Here is a 24,577-nt window from a genome sequence, read left to right on the forward strand (position 1 = left end):
ATGCTGTTGATAGAAAGCAGGAGGGTATCCTGAAGTCCATTTATACACATTCAGGTTCCCTACTAAGGCCGGCGATTGCGTCGGCCTGGATGTGTAGTGCTGTAGCAGCATGGACAGATACCTTATCTGAGGAACTTGATACCTTGGACAAGGATACTATAGTGCTGACCCTGGGGCATATAAAAGACGCTGTCCTATATATGAGAGATGCTCAAAGAGACATTAGCCTGCTGGGCTCTAGAATAAATGCAATGTCGTTTTCTGCCAGAAAGGTCCTGTGGACTCGGCAATGGACAGGCAATGCAGACTCAAAAAGGCACATGGAGGTTTTACCTTACAAGGGTGAGGAATTGTTTGGGGACGGTCTCTCGGACCTGGTCTCCACAGCTACGGCTGGAAAGTCAATTTTTTTGCCATATATTCCCTCACAACCTAAGAAAGCACCGTATTATCAAATGCAGTCCTTTCGATCACAAAAAGGCAAGAAAGTACGAGGTGCGTCCTTTCTTGCCAGAGGCAGGGGTAGAGGAAAGAAGCTGCACAATACAGCTAGTTCCCAGGAACAGAAGTCCTCCCCGGCTTCCGCTAAATCCACGGCATGACGCTGGGGCTCCACAGGCGGAGCTAGGCCCGGTGGGGGCGCGTCTCCGAAATTTCAGCCACAAGTGGGTTCACTCCCAGGTGGATCTCTGGGCTATAGAGATTGTGTCTCAGAGATACAAGCTGGAATTCGAAGAGATGCCCCCTCACTGTTACCTCAAATCGGCCCTGCCAGCTTCCCCCTTAGAGAGGGAAATAGTGTTACCTGCAATTCACAAATTGTATCTTCAGCAGGTGGTGGTAAAGGTTCCCCTCCTTCAACAGGGAAGGGGTTACTATTCGACCATGTTTGTGGTACCGAAACCGGACGGTTCGGTCAGACCCATATTAAATTTAAAATCCCTGAACATATACCTGAAAAGGTTCAAGTTCAAGATGGAATCGCTCAGAGCGGTCATCGCAAGCCTGAAAGGGGGGGATTTTATGGTGTCTCTGGACATAAAGGATGCTTACCTTCATGTCCCCATTTATCCACCTCATCAGGCGTACCTCAGGTTTGTGGTACAGGACTGTCATTACCAATTCCAGATGTTGCCGTTTGGTCTCTCCACGGCACCGAGAATATTTACCAAGGAAATGGCGGAGATGATGGTGCTCCTGCGGAAGCAAGGGGTCACAATTATCCCATACTTGGACGATCTCCTCATAAAGGCGAGGTCCAGAGAGCAGTTGCTGATAGGCGTAGCATGCTCTCGGGAGGTGTTACAACAGCACGGCTGGATTCTAAATATTCCAAAGTCGCAGCTGATTCCTACGACTCGTCTGCCCTTCCTGGGCATGATTCTGGACACAGACCAGAAGAGGGTTTATCTCCCGATGGAGAAGGCTCAGGAGCTCATGACACTGGTCAGAGACCTATTAAAACCAAAACAGGTGTCGGTGCATTACTGCACGCGAGTCCTGGGAAAGATGGTGGCATCATACGAGGCCATTCCATTCGGCAGGTTCCATGCGAGGACCTTTCAATGGGATCTGTTGGACAAGTGGTCCGGATCACATCTACAGATGCATCGGCTGATCACCCTATCCCCCCGGGCTAGGGTGTCTCTCCTGTGGTGGCTGCAGAGTGCTCACCTTCTCGAGGGCCGCTGATTCGGCATTCAAGACTGGGTCCTGGTGACCACGGATGCAAGCCTCCGAGGGTGGGGGGCAGTCACACAGGGAAAAAACTTCCAAGGTCTGTGGTCAAGTCAGGAGACTTGCCTTCACATCAATATCCTGGAACTAAGGGCCATATACAATGCCCTACGTCAAGCGGAGACCCTGCTTCGCGACCAACCGGTTCTGATTCAGTCAGACAACATCACCGCAGTGGCTCATGTAAACCGCCAAGGCGGCACAAGGAGCAGGGTGGCGATGGCGGAAGCCACCAGAATTCTTCGCTGGGCGGAGAATCACGTAAGAGCACTGTCAGCAGTGTTCATTCCGGGAGTGGACAACTGGGAAGCGGACTTCCTCAGCAGGCACGACCTCCACCCGGGAGAGTGGGGACTTCATCGAGAAGTCTTCACGCAGATTGCAAGTCGGTGGGAACTGCCACAGGTGGATATGATAGCATCCCGCCTCAACAAAAAGCTACAGAGGTATTGCGCCAGGTCAAGAGACCCTCAGGCGATAGCTGTAGACGCACTAGTGACACCGTGGGTGTTCCAGTCGGTCTATGTATTCCCTCCTCTTCCTCTCATACCCAAGGTGCTGAGAATCATAAGAAAAAGAGGAGTGAGAACAATACTCATTGTTCCGGATTGGCCAAGAAGGACTTGGTATCCAGATCTGCAAGAAATGCTCACAGAGGACCCGTGGCCTCTGCCTCTAAGACAGGACTTGTTGCAACAGGGGCCCTGTCTGTTCCAAGACTTACCGCGGCTGCGTTTGACGGCATGGCGGTTGAACGCCGGATCCTAGCAGAAAAAGGCATTCCGGATGAGGTTATGCCTACGCTGATAAAGGCTTGGAAGGACGTGACGGCTAAACATTATCACCGTATATAGCGAAAATATGTTGCTTGGTGTGAGGCCGGGAATGCCCCTACGGAGGAATTCCAGCTGGGCCGTTTCCTTCACTTCCTACAATCGGGAGTGACTTTGGGCCTGAAATTGGGTTCCATTAAGGTCCAGATTTCAGCCCTATCCATTTTCTTTCAAAAATAACTGGCTTCTCTTCCTGAAGTTCAGATGTTTGTAAAGGGAGTGCTGCATATTCAGCCCCCTTTTGTGCCTCCAGTGGCACCTTGGGATCTTAATGTGGTGTTGAGTTTCCTGAAGTCACACTGGTTTGAGCCACTCAAAACGGTGGAGTTAAAATATCTCACGTGGAAGGTGGTCATGCTATTAGCCTTGGCTTCGGCTAGGCGTGTGTCAGAATTAGCGGCTTTGTCACATAAAAGCCCCTATCTGGTTTTCCATATGGACAGGGCAGAGTTGCGGACCCGTCCACAATTTCTGCCAAAAGTGGTGTCATCTTTTCATATGAACCAACCTATTGTGGTGCCTGTGGCTACTCGTGACTTGGAGGATTCCGAGTTACTAGATGTGGTCAGGGCTTTGAAGGTTTATGTAGCCAGAACGGCTAGAGTCAGGAAAACTGAGTCGCTGTTTATCCTGTATGCATCCAACAAGCTGGGTGCTCCTACTTCAAAGCAAACTATTGCTCGCTGGATATGTAACACGATTCAGCAGGCTCATTCTGCGGCTCGATTGCCGCTTCCAAAATCAGTAAAAGCCCACTCCACACGGAAGGTGGGCTCTTCTTGGGCGGCTGCCCGAGGGGTCTCTGCATTACAGCTTTGCCGAGCGGCTACTTGGTCAGGTTCAAACACTTTTGCAAAGTTCTACAAGTTTGATACCCTGGCTGAGGAGGACCTTGTGTTTGCTCATTCGGTGCTGCAGAGTCATCCGCACTCTCCCGCCCGTTTGGGAGCTTTGGTATAATCCCCATGGTCCTTACGGAGTCCCCAGCATCCACTAGGACGTTAGAGAAAATAAGATTTTACTTACCGGTAAATCTATTTCTCGTAGTCCGTAGTGGATGCTGGGCGCCCGTCCCAAGTGCGGACTTCTTCTGCAATGCTTGTATATAGTTATTGCTTAAATAAGGGTTATGTTTGGTTGCATCAGGGTTGATCTGATGCTCTGTTGTTGTTCATACTGTCATCTGGGTAAGTTTATCACGAGTGGTACGGTATGATTGGTGTGACTGGTATGAGTCTTACCCTGGGTTCCAAAATCCTTTCCTTGTACTGTCAGCTCTTCCGGGCACAGTTTCTCTAACTGAGGTCTGGAGGAGGGACATAGAGGGAGGAGCCAGAACACACCAGAATCCAAATTCTTTCTTAAAGTGCCCTGTCTCCTGCGGAGCTTGTCTATTCCCCATGGTCCTTACGGAGTCCCCAGCATCCACTACGGACTACGAGAAATAGATTTACCGGTAAGTAAAACCTTATTTTCTAACATAATAGATGGTACAAACAGGCACAATTGCACCTAAAGCTGAGTTTATACTTGCCGATTGTATGACCCAGCAACGTTGTGACGCAATGTAACAATATATTGCAATGCTGTACATACTGCACGATTTGCTGTACGGTGGTGCAATATATTTGCCATTTTCCATGTAACAACACTGCGTTGCCTGGAATCGTCCCATTGGACGTGCAGCATATCCCATAGGACAATGCCACCACCCAATTCATCAAACAATGAGGTGGATCTGAGGGTACAATACAATACAGTGGTTGTTACAATCCATTGCAGATTGCAACATTGTCTGATATATTGTATAGTGTGTACCCAGCTTTAGTCATGTACGGCATATAAGATGATCTTCTCAGCAAAGCATTAATTGGCCAGTCGCCCTCCATTGATGTCCTCATTTAGAACCATCTTATTGGTGACATGTTAGTTGTACCTGACTCACCATAGACTTTCAGAATTACTGATTTCTCAGAATGATCTGTTAGCTCTGTGATTTCATTGTGTGAAGCTGCACAGACATCATCTGCAAAAGGATTTAGACCTTGTGTTACTGCACGAATCAACTATGTAAACAAGTGGCTGAAAGTAAATGAGAAGATTGGGATGTATTTATAATAGGGGTATAATTTGGAATACTAACAGAGAGGTTTCGTCCTCCTGATAGTACAATTCTAATGCCAACAATGTCCGCAAATCCTCAAGGAGATGTCTGTTCTGCTAACAGATGTAGTAAATGTGTTCTGTGCCAAAACTGTTTCAGTACAAATTTCACCTGTATTTAGTGTATCCCTATAGACTCATACTTGGCAAAGCTGTTATTACTTGTAATCATTTTTATTATCAGCAAAGCACTGGGGGGCATGTACTTTAGAAACAGGAGTACACTTAGAACATTTTGTAAAGAAAATAAATGTGAACTATTGATAATGTTTGGGTAATTTAAAATAAATAAATAAATATGTTTTCATAATTTCCATATTGTTCTTTGCACATTTTCATAATCTAAAACAAGTAGATTTTTCAGATTGTTCTCTCATTGCAGCAATACGAGAAGCCACTGTGTGACATGGAGCCAAAGCTATTAAGTGAAAGAAAGCTGAAGGTAGTCTTTTATCGAATAAAGGAAATTCTCCAATGCCACTCGCTGTTCCAGATTGCTCTTGCCAGCCGGGTCTCTGAGTGGGACTCAACAGAAATGATCGGAGATGTATTTGTAGCATCAGTAAGTGGAATAGTAAAATCAATGTACATTTCTTATTTCTTTATTTCTATTTAGCCACTTAACTGATGATCTGTTCTCCACAAAACCACTCAGAAATTGTCAGGTTTTTTTTATTACTTAATAAAGTTTAAAAAAGTGTTTTTATTAAAATATTTAAAAAAAAAAAGTCTGGGGGGGGGGGGAGGCACCTATCCCCCCCGCCTCCTGTCCATAGGCCCCATTATTAAATAAATTCCCACCCACCCCCATTGGCAACAGACATCCCCTCCAGTGGTCTTAACTTCTAATAATAGTAGCCCCTCCACACCACCTTAGTAGTAAAAAAAAAAAAAATTTTTGTACAACACCCCTCTCCCACCATCCAATACCCTGCGACCAGGGTATTTTTTTTTTTTTTTTTCAATTATATTTTAACCACGGCATCCCAAGCGCCAGGATCCCGATACCATCCCTTTAAAACTCATTCCTGTTAAAGTCCCATCCCAGTGTCTATGGTACAGATTGGGGTTTTACTTGATGAATATGATGCAAATTTAAAGAAGTCACTACATTGTACCTCTTGTCGTGGTTCGCTTGTGCTGCATGGTGTATTGAGGCAAGGTGTCAGAGAACATATCTGTAGGGGAGTATTTAGGACCCTCCAGTGTAGGAACAAAACAACTCCAATAAAAATTATTATTAAGACTTGGCCACAAAACTAATCTTCATTAATATCACTGACCTCAGAAGAGTGAGCTACCTTCTGGCAGTTGGTGGCATCGGGTCCCAGCCAGCAACCCTCGCAGTCTGCTCCAGTCTCTTTTTGCCACTCATCTCTGGTCCCATGGTGCTCCTCTGGGCGCTGCCAACTTGCTAGTGCTTCTCACTGTTCAGCCGTTAGCAGTTGCCATCTTGTGGGAGCCTGCACAAGTAACCTTGAGGGATGTACCACTCTATCAGACCTGCTTAAATGGGGTTCTCCCTCTTTGATTAGGATTCCTGGTTTGTGTTGTCAGTTAGCCGCTGTATATTACCATGGTTAATTGAATAACCCTCAAAGACTCCTTTGCTATATTATCCTCGGCTCTCTTGGACTTCTGTCGTCACACCAGTGTCTGCTGCACTTCCACCCAAGGGCCATGACCTGCAAGAATACTGCAATGAACCCTAAATTCCCTTGTGGGAACGCCTGGTGAATACCAGTTTCTCATTAGACTCCCCTGGATTGCTAATGGTGTGTGATGCCACCGTATCCAATTTATGCTAGTGAATCCTAACCATTAAAGTGTGATAAGTAGGAAAACATATTTCACTCTCATATTTCACTCTCATATAACAAATTAATTCTTCTGCAATTACAAATGGAAGGATATTATCAAAAGAAGTGATCAAGTCCCATGAGCAAATAGTTACTTTGGGTTGGTAGTGTTCTTGTTACTGACTGTAATGTATCTCAATACTGCTGTTTTGGGTACCAATATACAGTACTGTTCCAGGTCTCCTGTCAATTAACATGTTTTGTTGTAGTACTGTAGTTCCTACAGCTTCATCAGAGGTATGATGAAAGTTTAGACAACTTCCATGTCCAGGAAGTAACATGTTGTATGAACAGGAAATTCATGACAACAATAATAGGTGTAGATGGTAACGAGTAAAATTACTGAATTAAATTAAGTAAACTAGGAATAAGAATAAAAACACTACAAGTTTATGCATACACAGGAAGGGGATACAAATAAACAAAGACCCAGATCCTGGCTCATAAATAGTAGAAGCAGCAAAATGGGTATTGCGCTCAAGCAGTATAGTTACAGTAATTACGGTCTTAAAGTGTCCTCCTTGTGGATCTTTCACAAGTGGCCAGCAACAATAACAAAACAAAAGAGCCTAAAGCCCCATGGCTATTTAACAACAAAACAGTACAGTATATAAAACATTGTTGTGTTCTGGGAGCTGCCATTGCACATATTCTATAACCTAAAACTAAAGGGAAGAAAACAAATGGGGGCGGCCCCGGACTGTTTTTCGGGGCGACTGCGTGATGTCACACGCAGCTGCTCAAAAAAAAAATGGCCGCTAATTGCCTGATGCGCTGCTAGGGGTCAATCTTAGATCTGAATGCGTCCGCAATTCATTGGGGGGCAGCCTCACACATGCTGGGTGGCCTTGCCCTGTGCTGGACGGCCCCCAGCATATGCAGAGATGAATGCAGATCTGGCTGCGTATGCAGTGATCTGTATTAATCTCTGAATAACACCCTATGTGCCTTCAGGAAAGTCCAGCATACTGACAGAGAGAAGGAAAACAACACGAACAGGAGCACATGCAGGAGCTTAGTAGTATCGGGAAGAGAAGAGTTCCAGGTAGCTTTGAAAGAGGATACGAGAGCGGACGGTTTGCTCAGTGTGTCACCATTCACTGTGTGATTGCATGGACTGATCGCCTGGGAGTTTCATGGACGTCTCATGGCTGCGTAGCTCACCTTCAGTGCTCATGTGATGGCAGATTAAGATGAATGTAGAATACTAGTTTCAGACAGATCTTTTGGGCCTTGCATGGGGTGGGTGTTAGCGCCAGTTCTAATGATGATAGCTGCATCCAAAAAAGCAGTGGGTGATGTGATCATACGCTCAATATGTGTAGCCAATACTTAGCTTTGCTAAACAATAACCTTTAAATATATAATCAACTTGTTGAACATTGGGATTATTTTTTAATTCACTTGTTTTTATTAATTTGATTAAACCTATTGAAAGAAAGAAAAAGGTGTCCACCTTGGAGCAATCTGTTCCCTTTGTGTATTCTGTTTTTCCTTGTGTAGGAACTGATTGTGCTGTTTTAAAATACAGGACTAAGACCTGTTTCATTACTGGAGATCTGGTGATTTCCATGTCATTAAGGACCTGATAGAGAGGTGCCCATGCTAACGCAGTTGCTGTAGGCATCAATTCATGTTTGTATGGAATTTCACAACAGCATGGAAGTGGCTGAGCAGTTTCGTGTATTTAAAATTTATGTACATCGCACATGTGCAAATCAGGTCTTATATCTGCACAGACCCCCAAACATCGTATTTGTACCTAAACCATTGGGTTTGCTTAAAACTATGAAGCAGGTCCTTAAGCAATTTTTTGCTACTGTGCAGGCACGAAAAAGCCCTAAAAACGCAAGTGTTTCCCTGACTGTACAACTCCGTCTGCTGTTGCATAAAGGGATCACTGGCATAAGGGAGGGCAAGGCAAAACCATGGGTTTTCCTGGAAGGTACCTTGGAGGTGGCCTGGAGTGAACGCAAGCAAAGGCTGTCTCATTGCAAGTGGCTACTTACTCAGGCCCAGTACTGCTGCTTCAGTGCCATAGGCTGGTGAAAATGTCGATGGTAAGTTCGATGATGAGCCGATGGTGCATTGTTTAGAATTACACTGGCATTGAAAGTGTGCTTCTCAGGGCTTGCACCTTTCAAGGCACACAAGCACACAAGGGGAAGGCTGAAACTAACATTTTCATATTACCGCATCTGAAGATCTGAAAAAAATCACAATAGCAAATGCAACTGTGTCCACCTCTGTGTCAGGCCCTAAGTCTGGGAGAAAATGCGGAAATGTCTACAGCTACTGTACATTCGGGTGCTGCATTCAATACACAGACTCCAACCTTCTTCCATAGGAGATTTGACTTATGGTTTAGTATGTCAGTGCCCTTTGTCATCTTCTTTCCCTGCTCTGTAACAGATTAACCTACTGTAGTTATGAGGTACTGCTGAAGACCCCAGGAATGAGACCCTACAAACGTGTTGCACTAGCAGGACACTTATTAGCATACTATAAGCATATTATGCAATATGCTCAACCTCTGCACCTAGATTTCCACCAAAGACCACGAATGAGGAAGATGTGGGGTTTGTTGAAGAAGTTGTGCAAAAGTGACGGCATATCATACAAATACAGATATAGTCTCATACACTTAGGGGAGAATTCAGTTGTCCGCGAAAACACAGTAATTTATAGTGGATTAATGTTTCATGTATATCGCGTAAAAAGTGCCAAGAAAATTTATTTTCACAAGTATACATTGTCCCGTTCTTTTACCATTTGCAAATGTGCAAAAATGTGATTTGCATAATAATTCTTGCCGGCAAAACCATAGAAAAGTGTAGATGAAAATGGTGAAATCTGCCTGTGCTGCTAAAAAAAAGTAGTAGTAAAACAGTAGTGTATTAGGACACATCTGTACAGGGCAGTTTGAAAATTAGGTGTGATCTTTTCATTGAAGATTACTGGTATTAGAATTAGGTGGAAAATTGCATTAGATAATTGGGTAGAAAATTGCATTTTTAGTTGCGATCCATGCTAAGTGGAAGAGCACATGGCCCTCTTCACTGTAGAAGATCCTCAATGGGAAATAAAGCTTCAAACACACAAAGGTGTCACATGAAACGTAAACTGTCCCAATATCCCCTCTCTGTGTAATTTAACCATAAATGAGGATAAACCAGGCAGCAAAGCAGCAAAAATGTAACCTTTCAATGTAATAATAGGTTGGTTCTCAAGTTGTAGGAAGTAATACACTGATGTGATGTTTATGTTGGTACTGAGAGCTTATAATTAGTGGTGTGGTATGCAGTCAGCATACTGATAGTCGGGATCCCGGCTGTCACAATACCGACGCCGGAATCCCGACAGGACCACCATACCGCCGCTGGTATACCTGCGAGGTAGGTGATTCCCCCTTTATGGGTGTCCATAACACCCACAGAAGAAGAAGAATATAACCTGTGGTGAGCGTAACTTGCCACCGAGCCTGCAAGGGGCTTCGTTGCGCTCATCCCCCTCCCTGCCGGCATTCCGCTGCCCGGGATGCCGATGTTGGGATCCTGACTTTCTGCATCCCGGGTGGCGGGATCTCATACTGATCCCAGTAATGTTGGCCCCAGAGAGTAGAGTGTTGGGCAAATCACATACAGATGTAGCTATTCGCAGCTGCAATTAGCATACACGTGCGGGTGCAAATAGTGGCAGCCGGGCGCATTTAGTTGTACCCGCGATATGTGTGTACACATTGCGGGATAGATGAGCCTGGCTATATCTGTATGTGCACTGGTGCAAAACTGAACTCATTGCAGTACACATTGTAAATGATAAATTATAGTATAGGAATAAGAAGTCGGATTGTGTTGGTGAATATTTATAGTAAATTCATTTAAAAATAAACTGATTCAGCTATGAAGCATCTGATCTGTACATTCAGAAATAACAGGAATGGTCGCATAGTAGCTAAATGACATTTTGCCAGCTTTCCCAGGATGGGATTGATCTTATGCTCAAATAATTTGTTTACATGTGTACTGTAAAATGTTGAGGCAACAGAAACTCGGCTTCATCCGCTGTATCCCTCACAAGTACTGGCACTTTGCTTCAGGCAGTGAGCAGCTTCAAAATTCTCTAGTTACAGCATTGCCAATTTCATCGGTTGTAAATACGTTATTCAGCGCCCCAAGGAAAAATGCGCTAGTTCCAAATTTTAAATGCAAACCATTTATATTGCAAAGTATCTGGATTACTAAACTCAATTTTTTAAATGTGTTTCTATATTGCTGCCTGCTTCTGTGTGTATACAATGGGGACAAACATTGTTTACAAACATTGTACATCTACATTAATTTTTATAAATAAACAAAACTGTGTCTATGTACAATTTGTGTGTGTATCCAAGTGTTCCGTTGCGAGATAGATTACCACTACTATCCGCCAGCCTAACCTGTCTTGTATAAGCATGTTACGGCTTCCCTCCGAGCTCATTCTATTCGTGCAGTCTGGGATTCTTGGGCAGTTCCTCATGGCGTCCTGGTTGAGTATTTATGCAGAGCAGCAACCTAGTCCTTTGTACATACATTTCCAAATTTTACTGGTTCCATTCTTTTAGCTTTGCCAAACAGAAGCCCCCGTTGTTATGCTTGCTTTGTAAAGTCCCATAGTCAAGATTCCAGTGTCCCCCAGGTAGGATGGAGAAGGAAATTGGATTTTTGTACTCACTGTAAAATCGCTTACTCGAAATCCATCTGGGGGACACTGTGATCCCTCCCTCATTGTTGTTGTTTTATTCTGTGTTCTAGTTGTTTTTTGGTTATATAGTTTTAGTTCTTCCTCCATGCGGCTTTATTATGCAAAAACAGAGGTCAGGTGGAGGTGAAAGGGTTATATGGGTTCAGGGGGAAGTGCTTTTACTCCTGTGCCAACTACATTGTCCCCTAGATGGATTACATGAAAGGGATTTTACGTTGAGTACAAAATATCTGATTGTACATACATATGTAATTACCCTGTCTCGTTTTCCTAATGTTTTGTTCCCAAATGCAAACACAAAGAAACATGCTGGCACCATATAAATAAATGTTACAAAATGATAACGTAGTTCCAGCATATTTGCCAATTCATGTGATCATATACATAGCTAAACGGAACTAAACTGGATATCATATCATGCTTACTTACTAATTATTTTCTTTTTTTGTAGTTTTCAAAATCCATGGTACTTGATGCATATAGCGAATATGTAAACAATTTCAGCACTGCTGTTGGAATTCTCAGGAGAACATGTGCCACTAAACCAACATTTCTGGAATTTTTAAAAGTAGGTTTTCTGTTGTTTTTTTCCCCCCACTACAAATTCCCCAATGCCATGAAAAACAGTTATTATGTAATACATACATAGATTGTACATGTTCTCATTTGTTTATTATTGTTCTTTTAATTATTACAGATTGCCATGATGATGTGTCACTATGTTTGTGTACGTTAGGTTACAAAGGTGATGTACACACTGTGTGTCCAGTTTGTAAAGCATGTGTTGAGACTTGGTGCAGTGATCAGTTGTGGCATGTCTATATAGAGAAGTAATTTTCTCTCTTAGGATAGTCTAACCTCCTAAATTTGTATTTAATCCACATATCTCTGGAATGGAATTTGTTTATATAATTGTTGTCAGTGGCGGAACTTGCAAGTGGTGGGCCTATGTGCAAAAATATGCTCTGGGCTCCCCTACTCCACTCTACGAGGAGATGCAGTGGATGATAGCGGGCGAGGCTGTAGGTGACAGAGAGGCAGATGATGATTGGGAAGTCAGAGAGTGACAGGTAGAGATGGCTGGGAGAGGCAGTGGATACCAGGGAGAAGTAGATAGGGAGAGGCAGTGGATGATTGGGGATGCTGAGGGTGGTAGGAGGTGACTGGGGAGTAGGTGGGTGACAGGGAGAAGTAGTGGGTGTCAGGGAGTGGCAGTGGTTGTCAGGGGAGTCAGTGGGTAGCAGGGAGATGTAGAAAGTGACAAATAGAGACAGATAAGATGACACAGTGGGTGATTGGGGAGGCAGAGTGCAACAGGGAGAGACAGAGGGCAACAGGGAAAGGCAGAGAGCAACAGCAGGAAGCAAATAGGGAGAGACAGATGGAGACAGTGGAAGGCAGAGGGTGACAGGGAGATAGTGGATAATGGGGAAGGCAGAGGGTGATAGGGAGATAGTGGAAGACAGGGAGACAGTGGTGACAGGGAGACAGTTTCTGAGGTTGAAAAAAGACAGTTTCTCCATCGAGTAGTGGGTGACTTAGATAGTTGGTGACAGGGAGAGATTGGCGGGGGGAATCAGTGGGTGACAGGGAGAGGCAGATGAGGAGAGTCAGTGGGTGAAGGGGGACCTTGACAAAGAACTAGATGATCATAGCAGAAGGCAGAGTGTGACAGCAGAAGGCAGAGGGTGAAAGGGAGAGGCAAATAGGGTGAGACAGAAGGTGACAGTGGAAAGCAGAGGGTGACAGGGAGAGGGAGACATTGCGATAGTTGGTGATGGGAAGAGCGTGGCAGAGAGATAATGGGTTACAGGGAGATAGTTGGTGACAGGGGAGGCATTGGCTGACAGGTAGATAGTGGATGATGGAGAGGGTGACAAGGAGATAACTGGAGACAGAGGAAGCAGTGGCTGACAGGGAGATAGTGGGTGACTGGAGAGGCAGGGAGATAGTGGATGACAGTGGGTGACATATATATGCATAAACAGGGGCGGATTGGGAACAAAAAGCGGCCCTGGAAAAATGTGTACTAGTGGCCCCGCATGGGCAGCAACAGAGGTGTAAGGTCTAGCCATGGGCCATGGCAGCAGCACCCTCCCCCCAAGACTTTCCAGATAGTGGACATGTCCAGCATCAAGGGGGAAGTTAAAAAGAAATACAATTAAATATTATGAGCACATTATATGATACACCTTCAGAATTTAGGAAACTATATCATTCTTAAGAAAGATATATTTTCTTGCTTATTACACTAACCGTATCCCAATCACTATTCACTCAATTCTATATGTCAGCCAAGCAGGCAGACAGAGCATACACTAGATCATCTGCAATCACAGGCTAAGTGGCAAAGTCATTTTCATATATGCAAATTGTTTTGCATCTTATCCATTATGTCTATAAAAAGGACCACATGTCCTCAAACAAAACAGCCCCCCCCCCCCCCCCCATCAAAGTTGGATCAGCCTATAGTGTGTTTTTCCACTTTAATTTTGAGTGTGACTCCAAATCCAGACCTCCATGGGTTAATAAATTTTTGTGTGATTTTGTTGTCAGCGCATTCAACTATGTAAAGAACAAAGTATTTAATAACAATATTTCATTCATTCAGATCTAGGATGTGCTATTTTAGTGTTCCCTTTATTTTTTTGAGCAGTGTGTGTGTGTGTGTGTGTGTGTGTGTATATATATATATATATATATATATATATATATATATATTGTTAGATATAGACATATGCATCTTCACCTCAGAATGGGCTGTCTTCATCAACTGCACTAATAGGTCTGGGGGAGGAGCAAAGAGAGAGGCCCCTCCTTCCCCTCGACGGCAGTGTGTGTCACAGTAAGCAGCAAGGAGGAGGCGCTCAAGAGGAGAGGGGAGAGTGGCCCCTCCTCACCCTTCACAATCAGTAGCAGCGGGTGGGGTGGAGGTGCTTGAGAGGGGAGGAGAGGGAAGAGCGGCCTCGTCTCCCTCTCTGGCCGGGACACAGATATGCCGCTACAGCCTGTTGCGTTATTGTTTATACTACTATACGGACTATGAACACTGGTGACGTGCGCAGTACTGGTGGTGGCATACAGTGAGTCCATGTGACTCATTGTAATGCCGGTGGCTGTGGCCCCCTTCACTGTAACAGGCCTCAGTGCAATGCACCGGATGCACTGCCACAAGTTCCACCACTGATTATTGTAATGCAAATTGTCAATGACATAGCTCATGTGAGTACATCATATGTAATGGGAAATATATATATTTTTATAGGAACAGATAGTCCTAGCTGTTTAATAAATAGTGTATTTAATTTATGTATTCACATCAAGGGCCATATTAGTATACAAAACTAGCCCAGGAAATTTCTGGAAGCAGCCCTAATGAGGTCTGCAAGGAGGTTGGGATACTCCCTCCTCATAGGGCCTGGTTCTGAATTGGACGCAGCCGCGACCTTCCTTGCATCTTATGCTGAAGTTGCTTCTGTGACTTTTTGCTAGTGCCATTACAATGCCCTTTCCTGGTGTACATCCATGCGTCCAACTATGAAAGGACTGAGACGCCCACTGTCAGCGTGTACAGATGCTTTGTGCGTCTTTATATGGCAGATCATCCATCTGAGTATGGCCTCTAATGTGAGTGAATCACGTCGTGGCACTCTCCTGATTGGCTGTGCGCGTCTGAGCTGTCAGACGGCGCATAGCACTATGCCGCTCTATTATCTTCAATGGTGGGAACTTTGCGGTCAGCGGTGAGGTTACTCGCGGTCAACCGCTGACCGCAAAGTTCCCACCATTGAATATAATGGAGCGGCATAGTGCTATGCGCCGTCTGACAGTTCAGACGCGCACAGCCAATCAGGAGAGTGCCACGACGTGGCGCTCCCTGATTGGTTGAAGGGACCCTCTGTGACAGGAGTCACGTGGGGTCCCGGCATTCGGGGAAAGGGGTCCCATGTGTAAACATGGGACCCCTTTCAGTGCGTGGTCCGGGTAAATGCGTTTTATTATTTTGCGAAGTACGTGGATTACAAGGAGAAGAGGACAGATGCTACACAGGATTTTTGTGAGTATAATTTTATTTTCAGGTACCCCATGGATTCTACATGTAGAAGTCGGCGTGTCAACATAAGTAAGTATGTGTGTGTCGGCGTGCATGTATGTAATAAAGTTTTACTTTCACGGTGTGCGTGTACTGTTTTTATTTGGGTATTTTTTTTGCAGTAGAACTATAGGTACCAGCAGGCCCGTTTCCCCCCCGCATGCTGGTACTTGTGGTTCTCCAAGTACCAGCTTGCGGGGGAGGCTTGCTGGGACTTGTAGTTCTGCTACAAAAAACAATATTCTTTATTTTGACACACAGCTATCAGCCTCCCATCCGCATCCCTTGGATGGGGGGGACAGCCTCGGGCTTCACCCCTGGCCCTTGGGTGGCTGGAGGGGGGGGACCCCTTGATTTAAGGGGTCCCCACTCCTCCAGGGTACCCCGGCCAAGGGTGACTAGTTGGGGATTTAATGCGACGGCCGCAGGGACCGGTATAAAAGTGTCCCCCGGCTGTGGCATTATCTCTCCAGCTAGTGGAGCCCGGTGCTGGTGTTAAAAATACGGGGGACCCCTACGTCTTTTGTCCCCCGTATTTTTTGCACCAGGACCGGACGCAGAGCCCGGTGCTGGTTGTTAAAATACGGGGGATCCCCTGTCAATTTTTTACCCGTACTTTTACAAGCAGGACCAGCTCAAAGAGCCCGAGGCTGGTTATGCTAAGGAGGGGGGACCCCACGCATTTTTTTTCAGGGTTTTTTAAACAATTTTGTGCCGTCCATGAAGTCGAATCCAGAACGCACACTATCCGTCAATTGGTCCGTTTTTCGACAGCGGGACTGTCGAATCCGTTTTTTATTGAATATGTCGAATTCGGGTCCCGGCGGGAAGGTGTCTGACTGTCGAATTGTGTCGAATTAAAAAACGGTCGAATTCCGGACGGGATTCGACCGCAATTGCATATACTCCATAGGCTGCAAATAGGCTCTGCTGCTGGAGGCAGGGAATTCACTCCCAGAGGCAATAGAGACGCATGCCCCTGAACTCCAAGCCCTGAAGGGGCACCTGCAATTACAGCAGCACCTGAGTGCTTCATAATGGGATCCAAGTGTGGCTGCTGCTCTTCCAACGGAGCTCTGCGGCACAGCCACTGCTGCTCCAGCAGAGCTAATCTGCTCTGTCCCAGGAGCCCTGCTAACACCTGCAATAGGGGACAGGATGACCCCTGCCTAGTGGCAGATTTCCCAATAGGCACGTGCCTAGGGGCTGCACTTGCTATGGGGTGGCACACCAGGCTGATAAGGACCAGGTGAGTCTTTTTTCGTCATTACGACTTATTTCTCATATGTCCTAGAGGATGCTGGGGACACCATAAGAACCATGGGGTATAGATGGGATCCGCAGGAGACATGGGCACTTTAAGACTTTGAAAGGGGTGTGAACTGGCTCCTCCCTCTATGCCCCTCCTTCTCCTCCAGTTTAGAATATGTGCCCAGGCAGACTGGATGCACACTGTGGAGCTCTACTGAGTTTCTCGTAAAAGACTTTATGTTAGGTTTTTTATTTTCAGGGAGCACTGCTGGCAACAGTCTCCCTGCATCGTGGGACTTAGGGGAGAGAAGTCAGACCTACTTCTAGTGAGTTCAAAGGCTCTGATTCTTGGCTACAGGACACCATTAGCTCCTGAGGGTTTGGAACACTAGGTACGCCTAGGGGTTCATTCCCAGAGACCGCCGTCACCCCCCTTGCAGAGCCAGTAGTCAGAAGACAGGTGAGTAGAAGAAGATAGAAGACTTCAGTGACGGCTTCTGAGGTACCGCACAGCAAACGCGCTGCGCACCATGCTCCCACACACAGCGGCACTACAGGGTGCATGGCGCGGGAGGGGGGGGCGGCGCCCTGGGCAGCATAAAACTCCTCATTTGAGCCTGGCAAAGTGCGATTGGAGTGCCTAGGCACTAAATCATTACCCCCACAGGTACTGTTATTTTGAAAAATAGCGGGGCTAAAGCGCGCCATGAAGGGGGCGGGGCTTAGCCCTTGCAGCTCTCATCAGCGCCATTTTCTCTTCGGGGATGCTGGTGCTAAAATAAGTTATTATAAAAGCACTGCAAGGTCTGAGGCATTATATTAAAGTTTCAGAACCGGGATAAGCGCTGGGTTGTGAGCTGGCAAACTCCCTCTGTGTTTCTCTGACAGGCTTTACTGTGGGTCTGTCCCCTATTTGCCCAGTGTGTCTGTGGGTGTCGGTACACGTGTGTCGGCATGTCTGAGGTGGAATGCTCTTCCCAGGAGGAGACTGTGTTAGGGGCAGAAACGGCTGGGGGAGTGACCCTGTCGGCACCGCCAACTCCTGATTGGGTAAATGTGTTGAATGCTTTGAATACTAATGTGGCTCTTATTAATAAGAGATTAGATAAATCTGAGTCTCAGAACCAGGCATGGAAGAAATCTGTGGAGGATGTGTTATCACAGGTCCAGACCCCCTTGGGGTCACATAAACGTTTGTTTGCTCAGTTGGCAGACACAGATACCGACACGGACACTGACTCCAGTGTCGACTATAGTGATACCAGATTAGACCCAAAATTGGCAAATAGCATTCAGTACATGATTGTGGCAATAAAAGACGTGTTGCATATCACCGAGGACCCTGCTGTTCCTGATATTAGGGTCTGTATGTATAAGGGAAAGAAACCTGAGGTAACGTTTACTCCCTCTCATGGACTGAATACCCTTTTTGAAAAAATGTGGGAAAATCCTGACAAAAAATCTCTGATTTCCAAAGGATTCAAATGGCGTATCCATTCCCCTCTGGCGATAGAGAAAAGTGGGAGTCACCTCCCATTGTTGACAAAGCTCTATCACGGTTGTCTAAAAAGGTGGTTTTACCGTCTCCCGACACGGCAGCCCTTAAGGATACTGCGGATCGTAGACCGGAAAATACGTTAAAATCCATTTACGTCACCACAGGTACACTACTCAGACCAACTATTGCATGTGCGTGGGTGAGTGGTGCTATCAAAAAGTGGGCAGATAACTTGTCATCTGATATAGATACCCTAGATAGGGATAGCATCCTTTTAACGCTGGGTTATATCAGGGACGCTGCAGCCTACCTAAAGGAAGCGGCAAGAGATATTAGCCTCTTGGGATCAAAGGCCAATGCCATGGCAGTTTCAGCTAGGAGAGCATTGTGGATTCATCAATGGAATGCTGATGCTGACTCTAAGAAAGCTATGGAGTATCTACCGTATAAAGGTGGTGTACTGTTTGGTGAAGGTCTCGCTGATTTGGTATCTACGGCTACCGCGGGTAAGTCATCATTTTTGCCTTATATCCCTCCACAAGCAAGGAGTCACAATTATCCCTTACCTGGACGATCTCCTGATAAAGGCGAGATCCAAAGACAAGCTGGAGCAGGACATTGCGCTCTCCCTGATAGTTCTGCAACAACATGGTTGGCTCCTAAACTTGCCGAAGTCACAGTTAAATCCGACGAAGCGGCTGTTGTTTTTGGGAATGATTCTGGACACGGAATTACAGAGCGTTTTTCTTCCAGAAGAGAAGGCTCTGGAAATTCAGAGTTTGGTCAAACAAATTCTGAAACCAGCGAGAGTATCAATTCATCAATGCACTCGATTGCTGGGGAAGATGGTGGCAGCCTATGAGGCCATTCAGTTTGGCAGATTCCATGCCAGAGTGTTTCAGTAGGACCTATTGGACAAGTGGTCCGGATCCCATCTGCACATGCACCGGAAAATAATCCTGTCCTCCAAGACCAGAATCTCACTCCTGTGGTGGCTGCACAGCTCTCACCTCCTAGAGGGACGCAGGTTCGGGATCCAGGACTGGATCCTAGTAACCACGGATGCGAGTTCTGAGGCTGGGGAGCAGTCACACAGGGGGAAAATTTCCAGGGAAAATGGTCAAGCCAGGAAGTTTGTCTACACATAAACGTTCTGGAGTTAAGGGCCATTTACAACTGCTTTCTTCAAGCGGAACATCTACTTTGCAACTTGCCCATCCTAATACAGTTGGACAATATAACAGCAGTAGCGCACATAAACCGCCAGGGCGGAACAAAGAGCAGGGCGGCAATGGCAGAGACCACAAAAGTTCCCCACTGGGCGGAAAGACATACAAGCGCTCTTCATTCCAGGAGTGGACAACTGGAAAGCAGACTTCCTCAGCAGACACGATCTCCATCCAGGAGAGTGGGGTCTTCATCAAGAGGTCTTCACAGAAGTGACAAGTCTTTGTGGAATTCCTCAATTAGACATGATGGCATCTCGCCTCAACAAGAAACTTCAGAGATATTGTTCCAGGTCGAGGGACCCTCAATCAATAGCAGTGGACGCGCTGGTGACACCATGGGGGTTTCAGTCGGTGTACGTGTTCCCTCCACTTCAACTCATTCCAAAGGTGCTAAAGATCATAAGAAGAACAAAGGTTCAGGCGATCCTCATTATTCCAGACTGGCCAAGGAGGGCTTGGTATCCAGATCTTCAGGAATTACTCATAAGAGATCCCTGGCCTCTTCCTCTACGAGAGGATCTGTTGCAGCAGGGGCCGTGCGTATATCATGACTTACCGCGGCTACGTTTGACGGCTTGGCGGTTGAATGCCGGATCCTAGCCCGAAAGGGTATTCCCACACTTCTTCAGGCTAGAAAAGGAGTAACGTCTAAATATTATCACCGTATTTGGAAAAAATATGTGTCTTGGAGTGAATCCAAGAAGGCTCCTACGGAAGAATTTCAGCTAGGGTGTTATCTCCATTTCCTGCAAGCAGGTGTGGATGCGGGCCTAAAGTTAGGCTCGATTAACCTTATCGGTTTTCTTTCAAAAACAATTGGCCTCCCTTCCAGAAGTTCAGACTTTCGTGAAAGGAGTTTTGCACATCCAACCTCCATTTGTTGCCCCAGTGGCACCATGGGATCTTAATGTGGTGTTGCATTTCCTTCAATCACATTGGTTTGAACCTTTACAGAAGGTAGAGTTGAAATTTCTCACTTGGAAAGTGGTCATGCTATTGGCCTTAGCATCCGCAAGGCAGGTGTCTGAGTTAGCGGCTTTGTCTCACAAGTGTCCTTATTTAATCTTCCATGAAGATAGAGCGGAGTTGAGGACTCGACAACAATTTCTGCCGAAGGTGGTTTCATCGTTCCACATGAACCAGCCTATTGTGGTACCGGTGGCTACTGACGCCTTCGCGGAGTCAAAATCTCTCGATGTTGTCAGGACCTTTTAGATTTATGTCACCAGAACGGCTCAACTTAGGAAAACGGAAGCTCTGTTTGTCCTGTATGCTGCCAACAAGATTGGGACGCCTGCTTCCAAGCAGACTATTGCGCGGTGGATCTGTAATACGATTCAGCATGCTCATTCTACGGCTGGATTGCCGTTACCGAAATCAGTGAAGGCCCACTCTACCAGAAACGTGGGCTCATTCTGGGCGGCTGCCCGGGGGGTCTCGGTATTAACACTCTGCCGAGCAGCTACTTGGTCGGGTTCAAACACTTTTGCGAAATTTTATAAGTTTTATACCCTGGCTGATGAGGACCTCATGTTTGGTCAATCGGTGCTGCAGAGTCATCTGCACTCTCCCGCCCGTTCTAGAGCTTTGGTATAAACCCCATGGTTCTTATCGTGTCCCCAGCATCCTCTAGGACAGATGAGAAAATAGGATTTTAATACCTACCGGTAAATCCTTTTCTCTTAGTCCGTAAGGGATGCTGGGCGCCCATCCCAGTGCGGACTCTATCTGCAGTTATTAGTTATGTTTACACATGGGTTGTGTTATGTTATAGTTAGCCTGTTGCTGACATTGTTCATGCCGTTGACTGGAGTTCTGTTTAATGCCATGTTATACGGCGTGTTTGAGGTGTGAGCTGGTATGTGTCTCACCTTAGTTAACAATAAATCCTTTTACTCGAAATGTCCGTCTCCCTGGGCACAGTTCCTATAACCGGAGTCTGGAGGAGGGGCATAGAGGGAGGAGCCAGTTCACACCCCTTTCAAAGTCTTAAAGTGCCCATGTGTCCTGCAGATCCCGTCTATACCCCATGGTTCTTATGGTGTCCCCAGCATCCTCTACGGACTAAGAGAAGAGGATTTACCGGTAGGTATTAAAATCCTATTTTTAAAAATATTTTATTTAGTAAATGACAGGTTGGGACAATGGGCAGCAAATTGTGGTTCAAGAGTTGATAGTAGGATGAGGCTGGGGCTGCTTTGGTGGTCTTGAGGCATCCGGCCTGGCACCCAAAATGAAGGGGGCAATGACATGATTGGAAGAGGGGGGGGGCAATAATGTGACTAGGGGCGACCTGACCCCTAAATCACAGCGTAGTTGGAGCCCTTCCAATTTACTGTGAACTCTGGTCCCTGTTAACTGGCTAAGTAAGAGTGCTATCTATATAATTATTAACTAGTGTGTGGTTTATAGGGGGGGCACCAGACTCCAACTTGCCTCCAGTTGACTGGGATGAACTTACACCCCTGGCTGAAAGAGATCATGTGCAGACACCATCACAGGAAGTGAGTGGGGTGCCCGGGGATCATCCTGCAGCTCTTGGCACCACTATGGGTCTGACTGATGTCCCCAGTAAATAAGTCACTACTTAGTATCCATTCTCAGTATTTTATAGAACCAGTCTGCTGTAGCTGGGACATCTGGTCCAATTCCTAAATATTTTATCACAGCACTGACTGCACCCCATCTTTCAATGCCCCTACCACCACCTTCACCCTGACCACATTCCCATTGCACCCCTCTCAGCTTCCTTTCCTTGGCTGGGGCACTGTCTGGTGCTCAGGATATAAAGGTAGAAGGTAGCACAGCCAAACATAAATAAGAAGCCGGTCAGAGAGCGCATGGTGCCTGCCAGTAACAGATAGGACAGCGGAGAGCCCAGAACTCGGGTTACAGCAGCACTGTCACAGCCAGAGAATGCACCCACCTCTACACTGTCTATGAAATGAGCTTCTGCACATGTGCCTGGTGCAACTGCTAATGGTGCTTCCGATTGTTGACTGCAGCCTCGGAAAGTCTGTGTCCCAGTCCTTGTGCAGTCAGAGCACACTTGTGCACCAGGGTAAGGGCTTATAGTAACATTAGCATAAAGTCATAGACGTGACTACAGCAAAAGATGCTAATGCGGTCGCAGCAGTGTGCGGCTCAGAATCAGTCCCATGGTAACTTATGTACACAATGAGTCGCATGCAATGTCAGTGCCGCACGCAGTTGGACAATGTTTTAATTCTGCGCAGGCATCCTAGTCGCACATCACATTCTCAGAGATGCAGTACAGAATTGGGCGCATGGTCTGTGGAATTCAGTGAGCGCTCCTGGATGGTAACTGGTAACAGGGGGTGGCTAAGCAGATATGGGTGTGTCATTGTAAGAGGCTGCATCTGAAGACTGACAACCACAAGAGGCCATGGTCAGATGGAGAAACTGCTCCTGCTGGTGCAAGTTTCAATGTTGTGTCCAATGGTGCATCTAAAGACACTCTGAGACGGAACTGCACCACTGCCAGTGGGTGTGTCAGTATAGCATAAATCTGTAGATGCGGGTGAGACAAAAAAACAGCCACAATATATCAACAGTTTATTCAAAGATTTATAAAAAGTAATATTCTGGAGATGACATAATACAGTTAATGAAAGCAAACATTTGGTTGCTATGCTTAACTGCACGTTTGCACTTTGTTAGTAAATAACCAATATTTTTTTAATTTTACAGTAATAGTATAGTACTGTATGTCACTACAGTGTGAGAGATTTCTCCAGCAGCAGCTAAGTGTTATTTTAACACCGGATACAGGCGGAGCACTGCTTGTACAGCTATGTTTTATGATGCTTGTCAAATATAAACATAGCGCCATCTAAGGATTATGCCTACCTGAAGTACCGCTGCAGCTCTGGATGCTTTGTCTTTGATTAATGAGTATGTGCAGCTTCATAGGCACCATATGAATAAACAATAACAATAAAGGCAGGATACACTTTTAAGAAAACACAGTGTAAGGGTGGGTACACATTAGGTGTAGTCTTCGGTGAGCGACATTGCCTACTGTGTCCCCCTCCTGGGCCGGGCCTCCTGATGGCGGGCATACACACTGACGTCATGACGGCACTGCACAGTGACGTCATGCAGCGGCCGGCCGGAGCATGCAGCTTGGACGATGAATCCAAATTGAGCTGTATGCACGGTCAAGGCCGAGGGTCGGTAACAGTAGGTAAGTAACTGTTTGTGAATAAATCAGTACATGCATATTTATCACGCTATAAACGACAGAGCCATACTCTGTTACGTTATGTGGTGTAGCCACAATAGTACAATGAGTTTTATATAGAAAAAACTGGGGTTGATGTATCAAGCAGTGAAGAGAGTGGAGAAGTTGCCCATAGCAGCCAAGCAGCTTCTTAGTAGCATTTATTAAGTACATTATATACAGGGATAGGTAGAAGCGGGTTTGGTACTGAGGGCAATGTTTCCACTGGTCCACTTCCGCACACTATTCAATGCTTGATACCTCAACCCTACTGTACTATACCTGCTAGAGCACATATAAACTGTATCATGTTTTATCCTTTTGTTACAGCAGAGCCAGGATTCCAGCCCTGATCGTATTACTCTATATGGCTTGATGATGAAGCCAATCCAACGCTTCCCACAGTTTATCCTTTTGTTACAGGTGAATCACATAAAAAATGTGTTCTTTACCTTGTGGTACAGTGCTACTCTATAATAATAGATTGTACAGTATGCGGTTAGCAAACCACTCGTCGGGATCCTGGCTGTCACAATACCGACGCTGGGATCCCAACAATGGCTCCATACCTCCGCCGGTATACCAGCGAGGTAGGTTATTCCCCCTCTATGCGTGTCCATGACACCCACAGAGGGAGAATAGAACCTGTGGTGAGCATATATCATACCGAACCCTAATAGATACATCTAACAAATAGAACTACATGTATTCTAGTTCAGCACATAAGGAATAACAATAGACAGTAATGACAAACAGCTTTCTTTTAGTTTTTGTGGCCATGTAGATAAATAATAGCTACATTCATTATATAATAATTTAAATCTAGAAAATGTAAAACTTAGGATATAATAAAAGCAGATGCAGAAATATATTTCATACATTTTAATTAAATCACAGGATATTAAGAGACCTCATCTTATGATGGTCT

The 24,577-nt window shown here is 45.7% G+C and overlaps 1 protein-coding gene across 5 annotated transcripts in view; it reads left to right on the plus strand.

The window, feature by feature from the left end:
- Nucleotides 1–24,577, plus strand: part of ARHGEF10 (Rho guanine nucleotide exchange factor 10) — a 318,961-nt gene that overhangs the window by 176,163 nt on the left and 118,221 nt on the right. For 4 of the 5 annotated variants that reach the window (XM_063916670.1, XM_063916669.1, XM_063916671.1 and 1 more), the window contains 3 exons: nucleotides 5,116–5,295; nucleotides 11,787–11,903; nucleotides 23,980–24,072. In XM_063916670.1, coding sequence (XP_063772740.1) covers nucleotides 5,116–5,295; nucleotides 11,787–11,903; nucleotides 23,980–24,072 — 390 coding nt within the window. The remainder of the gene's footprint in view (nucleotides 1–5,115; nucleotides 5,296–11,786; nucleotides 11,904–23,979; nucleotides 24,073–24,577) is intronic. The other variant, XM_063916673.1, reaches the window with a different exon arrangement.

This window comes from Pseudophryne corroboree, chromosome 4 (genome assembly GCF_028390025.1).
Source record: "Pseudophryne corroboree isolate aPseCor3 chromosome 4, aPseCor3.hap2, whole genome shotgun sequence".
NCBI classification, from domain to species: Eukaryota; Metazoa; Chordata; class Amphibia; order Anura; family Myobatrachidae; genus Pseudophryne; species Pseudophryne corroboree.